Source organism: Entelurus aequoreus, linkage group LG20 (assembly GCF_033978785.1).
Source record: "Entelurus aequoreus isolate RoL-2023_Sb linkage group LG20, RoL_Eaeq_v1.1, whole genome shotgun sequence".
Taxonomy (NCBI): domain Eukaryota; kingdom Metazoa; phylum Chordata; class Actinopteri; order Syngnathiformes; family Syngnathidae; genus Entelurus; species Entelurus aequoreus.
Genome location: NC_084750.1, coordinates 28,604,211 through 28,619,561, shown reverse-complemented (window position 1 = coordinate 28,619,561; position 15,351 = coordinate 28,604,211). Strand labels below are relative to the sequence as shown.

The following is a 15,351-nucleotide window of genomic DNA, read 5'->3' as shown; positions in this document are numbered from 1 at the left end:
TTTTAATCGAGCGCCATGTTTATTTATTATTCTGTTGTCTCTCGTCTCTGTCTTCTCACTCTTCCCATCCTATTTTTGCGGGTATCACACATTCTTCTCTTTCGTCTGTCTCTGCATGTAGAGCTGCCATGTTTACCGCCTAGAATGCCCAGATTTGATTGGCTGAGCACTATCATGTGAGTTAGTTTAACTTGCATGCAATTGCTCAGTGTATTTCCTGAGCCCATGAAATCCGTAAAGTCTATAAAAGCTGTGCCTGTCAAAATTGAAGCGACCCATTAAAACTTCAAATACACATAAGGGCTGTTTGCAACATTTACACAGATGCCAAGAGGCCGCAAATTTTCGCATGTAATTTACGTGTTACATCCCGCCTTCTAAGGCAGGGGTGGGCAAACTTTTTGGCTCAGGGGCCACATTAGCTTTTGAAATTTGACGCCCGGGCCGGCAAGCACATGATGCATTTCAAAGCATATCACATCTGTTGGAACTAAGAGCCGGCTTCTCAAAAATGGGCTATTTTAATCATAATACATGTATTTTCAACAATGATATATCAGAACATCAAAGAAATCTAAAAATGGTAGTATTAAAGGGTTAACACTTACATTCTCTTTTAGTGGGAGCAGTGTTGTTGATCACCCTTTTTTCCAGTGCGTCCAAGTCTAGTATCACGTTTGTTGTGGCAATTCTCAAAACAGATCTCTGCTCAGTTCTGTTTTAAATATTTGGTGGGCCGAATGTGGCCCACGGGCAGTAGTTTGCTCACCCCTGTTCTAAGGTTTCTCTGACATAATGACATTATACGCATATACGTGACACATGCACGTGCATTAAATTTGGGTGTTGTTAGCTAATGATAGCGATTTGGATAGTTAGCGTTAACTATCATTGAATGTATTGTTGAATTCTATCATGACAACAACATGACTGCGAATTGTTGTTTATTTTCTTAAACTGGTTTTGTATTTGTGTACCTGTTGACGAGACAGGATGAGTGACGGCAGTAAATGGCAATCATTTTATTCGGCTCAGAATTATTAGAAGATTATTAGTTGTAAAAAATATAGACAGTTTTAAAACAAATGTTTTCACTAATGGTAACATAAGCTAGCCAATGGCGTTGTTGTTTAATTATTTAGTTTGAAAGATACAACTGTCAGGAAGTTGCAAACAGCCTCTTTGAATAATTAATTGACCGAGTCCCGACCCAGACGCTGTATCGGACAGCGTCTGGGTCCGGACTCGGACCTCGGCCTGCTAGGTACTGATCCCTTGTCTAGAGCCTGGACTACTGTCCACTCCACTGGCTCGCTCCTCCCCCTCCAAACCATCCTGCATAGCTTGATGTGGACCTCCAAAACATTTTTTAATCTCGCTGCACAGCGATGTGGACCAGAATGCTTGTGATTCGTCGTCTTATGAGAGTTGGGGTTCAGAGTTGACTCTTCAGGAAAACAGCACCCCAAAGCGTTTCGTCAGACAAATGTACGCCATTGGCTCAACCTTAATGAAGAGCTAAAAAAAGATCAATATGGCATCTGAGGGGTTGGTGTAGTGCAGGCATATTCAACCAGCGCCCTGTGGGCCACATCTTGCCCGCCAAAGCCTTTCATTTGGCCTGCCGAACATCACCCAAATAGACTGAAACCATTAAAACTAGGGTTGATCCTGAATGCAGTACTACCGCCACCCCGCAGGGGGCAACAGCGAGAGGCATATGTGCCACAGTGGAGCAGCAGTAGGAAGAAAACCACTCAATCCACGCTGGAAAAAAATTCTTAAATCAATTGCTAAAATCTGACTTTTAACAACGACTGGACAACAAAGTATGACTGTTGTGCAAGTGCTCAAGTCATGGCTTTCTGGCCGACCTTTTAAGCGATGGTCACATTGATCCAGACAAGCAGCAACAATTGTAGAAATCCCAGAGTGTAAGCTTCATCACAAAACTTGGTCAAACATTTGTAAGTATAGATATTGTGCATAAAGATATTTAGTTTGTTTTGTATTGAAATTGCTGACTTCGTGATGTCTTTTTAAAAAAATCCGCGGTTGTGTTCTTTTTTGTCTGAGAGTAACAATCCAACCTCGTTTAATACATGTAGTGCTAAATTTGACCAGTAGAGGGCGACAACGCTTATAGTGATAAGTCACATACAATGTTTGGTGCTTCAATGTGGTGCATACTTGCCAACCGGGGGCGGGGGGTGGGGTGGTTGGGGGCGGGGGGCGTGGTTGGGGGCGTGGTTATTTACAGCTAGAATTCACCAACTCGAGTATTTAATATATATATATATATATATATATATATATATATATGTATGTGTGTGTATGAAATACTTGACTTTCAGTGAATTCTAGCTATATATATATATATATATATATATATATATATATATATATATATATATATATTTATTTTATTTACATAGAAAAAAAAACAAAAAACTTGAATTTCATTGTTCCGGTGGCTATCCATTAGATGGCAGTATTGTCCTGTTTAACTTCTCCGTTCATGATGAGTATATCATTTCGGCCACCGTGTTCAATGGAGAAGTCTGTTCTACAAAATTTACAGGCAACATACATCTTCCCCTTTGAACTGTCCTGGATGAACTGAAATTCTTGTCTCTATTTGTTTTGGAACTTGCAAGCGTATTTCTTCATCTTGCTCGTCGACGGCGTCGCCATGTCTGTAATTTCCTCGTTCTTCCGCTTCGTCTCCTTGTTGTGTGCGCAGTTGTGCACTCTACTCTCTAAAAGCCCTAGATGTTATGACGTCATTGGGCAGGCAAGCTGTTTTTATTGTGGGAAAGCGGACGTGAGAACAGGCTGTCCCCACTCAGTCTCAGGTCCGCATTGAGCTGGAGGGGGCGTGGCCTCCAGCTCCGGCTGAATACCGGGAGTTTGTCGGGAGAAAATCTCTGCCGGGAGGTTGTCAGGAGAGGCGCTGAATACCGGGATTCACCCGCTAAAAACGGGAGGGTTGGCAAGTATGATGTTGTGTCATTTCTATGTGTAAACATTTGTAGTTTATTGTGTGAATATATTAACACTAAGCCTTCTATTTTATTTATGTCAAATACACTTTGATTGATTGAAACTTTTATTAGTAGATTGCACAGTACAGTACATATTCCGTACAATTGACCACTAAATGGTAACACCCGAATAAGTTTTTCAACTTGTTTAAGTCGGGGTCCACGTTAATCAATTCATGGTACAAATATATACTATCAGCATAATACAGTCATCACACAAGTTAATCATCAGAGTATATACATTGAATTATTTACATTATTTGCAATCCGGGGGGTGGGATGTGGATGGGGGGGTAGGTTGGGTTGCTATCAGCAATGGTCCACAATGGACATTATTTATGTAAACTACACAATGGACATTCTACTTTTGTTATGTTTATTTTATGTTTATATCCTCAGTCTTACAAACCTAAATGAAGGAAGAAGTGTAAAGAAATAAAACTAAAGAAGGAAAATAATTCAAAAGAATGAACATCAATTCTCAACAAAAACTGCAGCTTCTTTTTCTTCATACTGTTAACTCGCTGGAAACGAGGGCAGAATAATTAATTTATTGACAGTGCAGTGTGAAAGCCGATGCATTACTTTGCAATCAAGTAAACGCAATCTCAAGGAAATATAACCTGCGAAGGCACTTTCTGACGAAACATCCATTTTTCGGACCTTTGGGCTCTTGAAACTGCGGCCCTCTTTATGATGTAGTTGAATAGCCCTGGTGTAGTGACTGCAGTACGTAGAAGCATAACCCGGGCTGGTCTTGACCAACTCATCTTGTTCTGATCCACCGTGTTCTTAGTCTTACTCAGAGGACAACGGGAAACAAACTGCTATTTACCTTTAAAGCTTTGGCAAAATACATTTTATGCATTTGAAAATGTGGGAAATTTCCCACCAAAATAAGGTAAACCCCCTCAAGCTGCTGCTCATTATGTCACGGTTAGGTGGATGCTTTGACGGCGCTCGAATTTAAACAAAAGATCCATGATGATTGTGAACTTCCCTCTTCCTGGTTCAAAATATCCAAGAGACGCCCATGCTAACGCACGGACAAAAAGGTCACCAAGTCATCATATTGCAGTGTTTGGAGTGATTTATGGTCTCGCGCACCTGTTTGACAGCACCACAACGGCCATTACATGTTTTGGTTTTTTTAACCTTTCCATTAGCGACCATCTCGCCATGCACATGTGTATGAAACAGCTGTGATTGACAGCCAATCAAATTCAATCATTTTATTTGGCTCAAATGGCAATATTTACAAAGTTGACCTTCAAATTGTGACAAATATATGCATTTATTTGTTAAGTTCGTTCTCTTAATGGTAGGGATGTCCGATAATATCGGACTGCCGATATTATTGGCCGATAAATGCTTTAAAATGTAATATCGGAAATTATCGGTATCAGTTTCAAAATGATTGGTATCGGTTTCAAAAAGTAACATTTATGACTTTTAAAAACGCCGCTGTGTACATGGAGGTAAGAAGAGTTAGAGAGCACCAATAAACCTTAAAGGCACTTCCTTTGCGTGCTGGCCCAGTCACATAATATCTATGGCTTTTCACACACACAAGTGAATGCCCTGCATACTTGGTCAACAGCCATACAGGTCACACTGAGGGTGTCCGTATAAACAACTTTAACACTGTTACAAATATGCGCCACACTGTGAACCCACACCAAACAAGAATGACAAACAAATTTCGGGAGAACATCCGCACCGTAACATAAACATCCATCCATCCATCCATTTTCTACCGCTTATTCCCTTCGGGGTCGCGGGGGGCGCTGGAGCCTATCTCAGCTACAATCGGGCGGAAGGCAGGGTACACCCTGGAACAATTACCCAGAACCCCTTGCAGCACTAACTCTTCCGGGACGCTACAATTTACACCCCCCGCTACCCCCTACCAATAACCCCGCCCCCCCAACCCTGCCCACCTCAACTTCCTCATGCTCTCTCAGGGAGAGCATGTCCCAAATTACAAGCTGCTGTTTTGAGGCATGTTAAAAAAAAATAATGCACTTTGTGACTTCAATAATAAATATGGCAGTGACATGTTGGCATTTTTTTCCATAACTTGAGTTGATTTATTTTGGAAAACCTTGTTACATTGTTACATTGTTCCTCTCTGAGCTGCCACCTTACCGTGGTAGAGGAGTTTGCGTGTCCCAATGATCCTAGGAGCTATGTTGTCCGGGGACTTTGTGCCCCCTGGTAGGGTCTCCCAAGACAAACTGGTCCTAGGTGAGGGATCAGACAAAGAGCAGCTCGAAGACCTCAATGAAAAATAAAAACTATGGACCCAGATTTCCCTCGCCCGGGCGCGGGTCACCGGGGCCCCCCTCTGGAGCCAGGCCCGGAGGTGGGGCACGATGGCGAGAGCCTGGTGGCCGGGCCTGTCCCCATGGGGCCCGGCCGGGCACAGCCCGAAGAGGCAACGTGGGTTCCCCCTCCAATGGGCTCACCATCCTTAGCAGGGGTCATAGAGGTCGGGTGCGATGTGAGCTGGGCGGCAGCCGAAGGCAGGGCACTTGGCGGTCCGATCCTCGGCTACAGAAGCTAGCTCTTGGGACGTGGAACGTCACCTCGCTGGGGGGAAAGGAGCCTGAGCTAGTGCGCGAGGTGGAGAAGTTCCGGCTAGACATAGTCGGACTCACTTCGACGCACAGCAAGGGCTCTGGAACCAGTTCTCTCGTGAGGGGCTGGACTCTCTTCCACTCTGGCGTTGCCGGCAGTGAGAGGCGACGGGCTGGGGTGGCAATTCTTGTTTCCCCCCGGCTCAGAGCCTGCATGTTGGAGTTCAACCCAGTGGACGAGAGGGTAGCTTCCCTCCGCCTTCGGGTGGGGGAACGGGTCCTGACTGTGGTTTGCGCTTACGCGCCAAACCGCAGCTCACAGTGCCCACCCTTTTTGGATTCACTCGAGGGAGTACTTGAGAGTGCTCCCCCGGGTGATTCCCTCGTTCTACTGGGGGACTTTAACGCTCATGTTGGCAGCGACAGTGAAACCTGGAGAGGCGTGATTGGGAAGAACGGCTGCCCGGATCTAAACCCGAGCAGTGTTTTGTTATTGGACTTTTGTGCCCGTCACGGATTGTCCATAACGAACACCATGTTCAAACATAAGGGTGTCCATATGTGCACTTGGCACCAGAACGCCCTAGGCCGCAGTTCCATGATCAACTTTGTAGTTGTGTCGTCGGATTTGCGGCCTCATGTTTTGGACACTCGGGTGAAGAGAGGGGCGGAGCTTTCTACCGATCACCACCTGGTGGTGAGTTGGCTGCGATGGTGAGGGAGGATGCCGGACAGACCTGGCAGGCCCAAACGCATTGTGAGGGTTTGCTGGGAACGTCTGGCAGTCTCCTGTCAGAGAGAGTTTCAATTCCCACCTCCGGAAGAACTTTGAACATGTCACGAGGGAGGTGTTGGACATTGAGTCCGAATGGACCATGTTCCGCGCCTCTATTGTCGAGGCGGCTGATTGGAGCTGTGGCCGCAAGGTAGTTGGTGCCTGTCGTGGCGGTAATCCTAGAACCCGTTGGTGGACACCGGCGGTGAGGGATGCCGTCAAGCTGAAGAAGGAGTCCTATCGGGTTCTTTTGGCTCATAGGACTCCTGAGGCAGCGGACAGGTACCGACAGGCCAAGCGGTGTGCGGCTTCGGCGGTCGCGGAGGCAAAAACTCGGACATGGGAGGAGTTCGGGGAAGCCATGGAAAACGACTTCCGGACGGCTTCGAAGCGATTCTGGACCACCATCCGCCCCCTCAGGAGGGGGAAGCAGTGCACTATCAACACCGTGTATGGTGAGGATGGTGTTCTGCTGACCTCGACTGCGGATGTTGTGGATCGGTGGAGGGAATACTTCGAAGACCTCCTCAATCCCACCAACACGTCATCCTATGAGGAAGCAGTGCCTGGGGAATCTGTGGTGGGCTCTCCTATTTCTGGGGCTGAGGTTGCTGAGGTAGTTAAAAAGCTCCTCGGTGGCAAGGCCCCGGGGGTGGATGAGATCCGCCCGGAGTTCCTTAAGGCTCTGGATCTTGTGGGGCTGTCTTGGTTGACAAGACTCTGCAGCATTGCGTGGACATCGGGGGCGGTACCTCTGGATTGGCAGACCGGGGTGGTGGTTCCTCTCTTTAAGAAGGGGAACCGGAGGGTGTGTTCTAACTATCGTGGGATCACACTCCTCAGCCTTCCCGTTAAGGTCTATTCAGGTGCGCTGGAGAGGAGGCTACGCCGGATAGTCGAACCTCGGATTCAGGAGGAACAGTGTGGTTTTCGTCCTGGTCGTGGAACTGTGGACCAGCTCTATACTCTCGGCAGGGTCCTTGAGGGTGCATGGGAGTTTGCCCAACCAGTCTACATGTGTTTTGTGGACTTGAAGAAGGCATTCGACCGTGTCCCTCGGGAAGTCCTGTGGGGAGTGCTCAGAGAGTATGGGGTATCGGACTGTCTGATTGTGGCGGTCCGCTCCCTGTATGATCAGTGCCAGAGTTTGGTCCGCATTGCCAGCAGTAAGTCGGACACGTTTACAGTGAGGGTTGGACTCCGCCAAGGCTGCCCTTTGTCACCGATTCTGTTCATAACTTTTATGGACAGAATTTCTAGGCGCAGTCAAGGCGTTGAGGGGATCTGGTTTGGTGGCTGCAGGATTAGGTCTCTGCTTTTTGCAGATGATGTGGTCCTGATGGCTTCATCTGGCCAGGATCTTCAGCTCTCACTGGATCGGTTCGCAGCTGAGTGTGAAGCGACTGGGATGAGAATCAGCACCTCCAAGTCCGAGTCCATGGTTCTCGCCCGGAAAAGGGTGGAGTGCCATCTCCGGGTTGCGGAGGAGACCCTGCCCCAAGTGGAGGAGTTCAAGTACCTCGGAGTCTTGTTCACGAGTGAGGGAAGAGTGGATCGTGAGATCGACAGGCAGATCCGTGCGGCGTCTTCAGTAATGCGGACGCTGTATCGATCCGTTGTGGTGAAGAAGGAGCTGAGCCGGAAGGCAAAGCTCTCAATTTACCGGTCGATCTACGTTCCCATCCTCACCTATGGTCATGAGCTTTGGGTTATGACCGAAAGGACAAGATCACGGGTACAAGCGGCCGAAATGAGTTTCCTCCGCCGGGTGGCGGGGCTCTCCCTTAGAGATAGGGTGAGAAGCTCTGCCATCAACTCCAAGTAAAGCCGCTGCTCCTCCACATCGAGAGGAGCCAGATGAGGTGGTTCGGGCATCTGGTCAGGATGCCACCCGAACGCCTCCCTAGGGAGGTGTTTAGGGCACGTCTGACAGGTAGGAGGCCACGGGGAAGACCCAGGACACGTTGGGAAGACTATGTCTCCCGGCTGGCCTGGGAACGCCTCGGGATCCCCCGGGAGGAGCTGGACGAAGTGGCTGGGGAGAGGGAAGTCTGGGTTTCCCTGCTTAGGATGCTGCCCCCGCGACCCGACCTCGGATAAGCGGAAGAAGATGGATGGATGGATGGATTGTTACATTGTTTAATGCATCCAGCGGGGATACACAACAGAATTAGGCATAATAATGTGTTAATTCCACGACTGTATATATCGATATCGATTGATATCGGAATCAGTAATTAAGAGTTGGACAATATCGGAATATCGGATATCGGCAAAAAAGCCATTATCGGACATCTCTACTTAATGGTAACGTATGCTTGCAGTCGGTGATTAAGACATACTGTACATACATATATGTCAAAATAATTACACAAGACTTGAGTTTTGTCATCTTCATGTCTATCCTTTTCTCTTGCGCTGTCATGTTGATTGAATCACGTGACTCGTTGGGCTGCAGGTCACGAGTCACGCCTTTGTCACCTCACATGATGTGGTGCAACCAGCTGTATTTTTCATCGCATACTTTTATTTTGAAGGCCTGACCTATTGTGTTTCCAAAGGTTGTTTTTTTTTCATGGAAATTAAATATCCAAACAGGAGGACGCTAGGAAACAAGGACAAAAAAAATCACTTTATTATTGCGCTTTCTTCTTCTGTCCCTAATTTGTTCTTATGTCTACAACCGCTCATTAGTGAGTCAGTCAATCCGAGCCATGTCCACAAAGTAGGTTAGTGCTCATCAGCTGTCCCCTCATGTTGTCTTCGCAGCTTTCTCTGAAGGTCAAGGCTCTAAAGAGGCAGGTGGACGAAGGCGAGACGGAGCTGGAGAGAGTAGACACGCTGAGGAGGAAGGCTCAGAGAGACATGGAGGAGCAGATGGAGCTCAAAGACGCCTTGCAGTCGCGCGTCACTGCTTTGGAAACAGACCTCAAGTAAGCTGCAGCGTTTTTACAACAATTTTTTTTCCCCCTGAGGCCTGAAGCTATACCACATATCTTTGCGTCACAAGTAAAAAACTGTTATGTGAGTGACAATATTAGCCTGGAATTCCAATGCACATACAGTACGTCTCACACACCTGCAAGAGACATTCTGTGTATCTGAGGTATTTCACAATGTGTCGTGTGTACAATATATCATCATAAATGCAGTTTCAATGCACCCGGAGAGCCCCTAAGGGCCATTCAAGGTCAGGCATGCTTAATTGCATCGCTTGGCCTGGCCACCAGAGGTAGCTCTCTGATCTTCTTAATGAGTGTGAAAACTGCAGGAAAAAACATGTAAAAGTAGGAATATAAAATAAGTAATGGTGATGAATGTGGAAACTGGGGCGGTATAGCTCGGTTGGTAGAGTGGCCGTGCCAGCAACTTGAGGGTTCCAGGTTCAATCCCCGCTTCCGCCATCCTAGTCACTGCCGTTGTGTCCTTGGGCAAGACACTTTACCCACCTGCTCCCAGTGCCACCCACACTGGTTTAAATGTAACTTAGATATTGGGTTTCACTATGTAAAGCGCTCTGAGTCACTAGAGAAAAAGCGCTATATAAATATAATTCACTTCACACTTCACTTCACTAAAGCCAGATCTAAAAGTAGTAATAGCATGGAAGTAATTGTGAATAATGTGGAAACTGAAGGCAAAAACATCTGTAAAAGAAGTAACATAATAGAAGTAATGGTAAAGGTTGTGGAAACACAAGGCAAAACAGCTCTAAAAGTAATAATAAAACATAAGTAATTGTGATGAATGTGGAAACTAAAGGCAAAAAACATCCGTAGAAGTAATAATAGAATAGAAGTAATGGTAATGACTGTGGAAACTGAAGGCAAAAACAGATGTGAGAGTACTAAAATAGAAGTAATAGTAATAACTGGAGGCAAAAACATCTGAAAAAGTAGTTCTAAAATAAAAGTAATGGTGATAGCTGCGGAAACTAAAAGCAAATCCAGATCTAAAAGTAGTAACAAAATAGAAGTAATGGTGATGGCTGTGGAAACTGAAGGCAAAGCCAGCTCTAAAAGTAATAATGAAACAGAAGTAATGGTGTTATATGTGGAAACTGAAGGCAAAAACATCTGTAAAAGTAGTAATAAAATATAAGTAACGTTGATGACTGTGGAAACTAAAGGCAAAACCAGATCTAAAAGTAGTAAAAGAATAAAAGTAATAGTGATGGTTGTGGAAACTGAAGGCTATAATCCTCTGTAAAAGTAATAATAATAAGAAGAAGTAATGGTGATGGTTGCGGAAACTGAAGACAAAAAACATCTGTAAAAGTAGTAATAGAATAGAAGGTAATGGTGATGGTTGTGGAAACTGAAGGCAAAAACAGCCCGTAAAGTAGTAATAAAATAAAATTATTGGTGATGTTTGTGGAAACTGATGGCAAAACATCTGTAAAGTTAATGATAAATAGAAGTAATGGCGATGGCTGTGAAAACTGAAGCCAAAACCAGGCCTAAAAGTAGTAATACAATGTAAGTAATGTTGATGGCTGTGGAAACTAAAGGCAAAACCAGATCTAAAAGTAGTAAAATAATAAAAGTAATAGTGATGGTTGTGCGAAACTGAAGGTTAAAAACATCTGTAAAAGTAATAATAAGAAGAAGTAATGATGATGGTTGCGGAAACTGAAGACAAAAAACATCTGTAAAAGTAGTAAAAGAATAGAGGTGATGGTTGTGGAAACTGAGGGCAAAAACAGCCCGTAAAGTAATAATACAATAAAAGTAATTGTGATGGTTGCGGAAACTGAAGACAAAAAAACATCTGTAAAAGTAATACAATAAAAGTAATGGTGATGTTTGTGGAAACTGAAGGCAAAACATCTGTAAAAGTAATGATAAATAGAAGTAATGGTGATGGCTGTGGAAACTGAAGGCAAACACAGATGTAAAAGTAAGTAAGTAATGGTGATGCTTGTCTTGCAGGAGGAAAGCAGCAATGCGGCCCGTTTTGGATTCATCTGCTCTCAGCTCGGACGATGACGACAGTATTTACGGGACGTCCTCCATCACCTCCATCCTCACTGAAAGCAACCTGCAGACCAGCTCCTGCTGAAGCAGCACCGAGTGTCGCTCCCCTGTAGATGCATTATTCCAGGTGGTTCACACCAGTACAAGGAGGGATGTTTTAAAGGTTAGTAGGGAAACATTCTCCACATGGGGAGTGAATTGAAGGAAGCCTGACTTCCTCTGTGCTTTAGGTGACTTCCTTGTGGGAGCATTTAAAGCTGCTGGGTACACAATAAAACAAAAAATAAACTATTGCTGCTCCAACTCTAATAGTTTCCCTCCATGTGTAAGGCAAAATAAGTGCACTGTTTCGTATACATTCCTTTTATAAAAAGTCACACAACGCATTTTTGTTATGATGCTTGAAAATAGATCATGTAAATGTTTGTATTTAACATTCCTAGTCTAATTTTGTATCCTTTTTGAACAATCTCAACTGAAAAACATTTGCTGCAATGTGTTGTTTGTCTAAAAGTGGGATAATAGTACTTATAATTATAGGGGTTTACTGTAATTGTTAACTGCTACATTTCTGACTATTGTTTTGTATTGCAAAAGCATTTAGTAAAAAAACAAAACAACCTTCACTCACAAAAAATGGCTTGGAATTTTTTCATCATGTTGTCACTGTGTGTTTTTAGACTTTTTTTTTTAACCTCCTCGTTCAGATTTGCGGAAATGTGAAGAAGTTGCGCTGACATACATTTTCTTCACAGCTCACTTCTCCTCCACAGATGTGTCAGCTTTTTAGTAAGTGAACACTAATCACTCACCCTGAGAGAACTTTTAAAAGCAAGAACCAGGAATATTCAAGATTTCTAGATTAGTCCAACAGTAACAGCCAAGAACCAGGATTTTAAAATGGATTTGGTCAAGAAGCTGTGTTTCTGTTAAAAAAAAAAAAATTGAGACAGTTTCTCATTCAGTTGCATTGGAGAGCGCACCTATACTTTTGCGTGCTACTGTTCACATCAATAAGTTGGATGAGTCGAGTCTTTTGAACAGCTTTTTATGAGAACCGATTCCCAGTTGTGAGCCGTTCGTTTGGGGGGCGTTTTTTTATGCACATGCAAATTTAGGGTCGGCAATTGCCCACTGTGCACATGCTTGCCACCCGACTGGCAACTGGAGTAGAAATTGAGTCAGAGTTAAAGGAAATTTAGTAGCATTTGGGTTATATATATATATATATATATATATATATATATATATATATATATATATATATATATATATATATATATATATATATATATACACACACACACAATATCTTTATTGTCATGACTATTTACATTGTAGATTGTCACTGAAGGCATCAAAACTATGACACCTGTGAAGTGAAAACCCTTTCAGGTGACTACCTCTTGAAGCTCATCGAGAGAATGCCAAGAGGGTGCAAAGCCGTAATCAGAGCATGAAGAAACTATAATATAAAACATGTTTTCAGTTATTTCACCTTTTTTTGTTAAGTACATAACTCCACATGTGTTCATTCATAGTTTTGATGCATTCAGTGACAATCTACAATGTAAATAGTCATGAAAATAAAGAAAGTGCATTGAAAAGAAAGTGTATCCAAACTTTTGGTCTGTATACTGATATATATATATATATATATATATATATATATATATATATATATATATATATATATACAATGTAAATAGACATGAAAATAAAGAAAGCGCATTGAAAAGGAAGTGTATCCAAACTTTTGGTCTGTATACTGACCAAAAGTTTGAATACACTTTCTTTTCAATGCGCTATGTATGTATATAGGCTTCCTCCCACTTCCAAAGACATGCACCTGGGGATAGGTTGATTGGCAACACTAAATGGTCCCTAGTGTATGAATGTGAGTGTGAATGTTGTCTGTCTATCTGTGTTGGCCCTGTGATGAGGTGGCGTCTTGTCCAGGGTGTACCCCGCCTTCCGCCTGAATGCAGCTGAGATAGACTCCAGCACCCCCCGCGACCCCGAACGGGACAAGCGGTAGAAAATGGATGGATGGATGAATGTATGTATATATATACTGTATACGTATGTGTGTGGTCTTTATTGTCATTGCACAAGTACAACAAAACTTTGTTTTCAGCACAAACCCGTTCAAGATTAGACAAACAAACAGTGTACAGGGTTACAGAATACGAACGCTGATGGGTCGCCACAAAGCCCCCCGTAAAATATGGGAAAAAGGTCAACGCTGGGGGAGGATGAGTAAAAAAATACAAGGGCCCAGTCTGGAGTGGAGGAAAAAAAACACATAGCAAAGCACATATACATATTACTGGAGACTTGCAACAGAGGGGAGGGGAGTGGGGGCTACGGTGGCAGGCTGCAGCTCTTCAAGCGCTGTCCAGCCGTCCATCACCCCTAAGGGATTAGCGTCAAGGCGTTGGATGGGGGGTGGGGTATGTGTGTGGATGCATGTGTGTGTGTGTAAGCCTGCAGCGTGTCTCTGTTCCGCGGCCTTGGTGTTCTTGCAGCCGCCAGTCAGACCAAAGTCAACAACAACAACAGGTGTGTGTCCATGAGAGACAAGAAGGAAGTTTGTTGTGTCTTCGCCACACTGTCCTTCGGGAGAGTCTCGAAGCCAGGGAAACAATCCAGGTTAGAATGTTTTGTATGCGAGTGAAAATAAAATTTGCTTTTCACTCTAAATTGTTGTTAAACTGGTCCTCAAATTCATCCTGCAGGGCAGACAGTCCAATGTTATCCAAATCATAAAGTGTCCACAGTTCTGCCCGCATCCTCCAATCATTTGTGGCAGCTTTGGGGTACTTTGAAGACTGCCAGCAACTTCCAATTTGTCCACAAACCAGAGCAACACTTACTCCAGGTCAGTAGTTCCAGTGTATGCACACCAGGTATGATATTACAATTTTGTACTCGCGTCTTAATTTTTTATTTATTGTAGTTTTGTCTCAGGACATTCAATCGATCGCAACTGGAGGTTGGGTCTTGGGCACAGTTGGGTGTTCCAACAGGACAATGACCCCAAACACACGTCAAAAGTGGTAAAGGAATGGCTAAATCAGGCTAGAAGACATTTCGCCTCTCATCCAAGTAGGCTTCATCAGTTTGTGCTCAGATTGGTCAGATCTAGTCTAGCGGCTGTTGTACAGAATGTACAGATTCTGGAAAGGGAGGACGGATCGTACGAAAGAGGAGTGTGGGAAGCCATCTATGTCAAGGTTGAAAAACCATCCCTGAACAGAGGAAGTGGTCTGTGACACCACCTGTCTCCCACATACAACACTGTCCTTTCAACCATTCCTAAAAGACTTTGCAATTTAGCCTCCAACAAATAACAGGAGTTAGAAACATTTTTGTCACAGAAAGTAGCAGAATGCCATTTGTTTACAAATGAATGGAATGCTTACGTGGGGGATTCCGACTATTTTGGACTGGTAGTAGTGGATTCACTGCGATCGTTCTGCCACACAATACATTAGCGCTAACGAGGGGAAATTATACTCAACGTCTGTCGTTGGCTTTGACAGTAGGATTGCTTGTTTGCATCAAAAGCAGTTGTATTTCTCACCACGAAAAGGGGAAAACGATCCTAGCCCGGGCACAACCTCCTGGTTTTGGAGTATAAACATTTGGGGTTTTGGCACCAGCCGCTAGACTAGATCTGACTAATCGTGAGTCGTTGAGTACGAACTGATGAAGCCTACTCGGATGAGAGGCAAAACGTTTTCTAAGACAGACCAAACGGTCCAGATGCGATCCATTGAATGCCCTGAGATGACAATGACCTGGATGAATGAGAACATTCATAGACATTGTAGTTTTTTTTAAATATTTGTTCAATCTTACTTACTGTATTTTTCGGAGTATAAGTCGCTCCGGAGTATAGGTCCCACCGGCCGAAAATGCATAATAAAGAACGAAAAAAACATATAAGTCGCACTGGAGTATAAATCGCATTT

The 15,351-nt window shown here is 44.1% G+C and overlaps 1 protein-coding gene across 6 annotated transcripts in view; it reads left to right on the top strand.

Moving 5' to 3' along the window:
• LOC133636172 (cingulin) overlaps positions 1–11,677 on the top strand; it is a 174,708-nt gene extending 163,031 nt beyond the window's left edge. For all 6 annotated transcript variants that reach the window (XM_062029922.1, XM_062029921.1, XM_062029923.1 and 3 more), the window contains 2 exons: positions 9,168–9,331; positions 11,330–11,677. In XM_062029922.1, coding sequence (XP_061885906.1) covers positions 9,168–9,331; positions 11,330–11,459 — 294 coding nt within the window. In that variant the 3' untranslated portion in view covers positions 11,460–11,677. The remainder of the gene's footprint in view (positions 1–9,167; positions 9,332–11,329) is intronic.
• Positions 11,678–15,351: the final 3,674 nt, after the last annotated feature.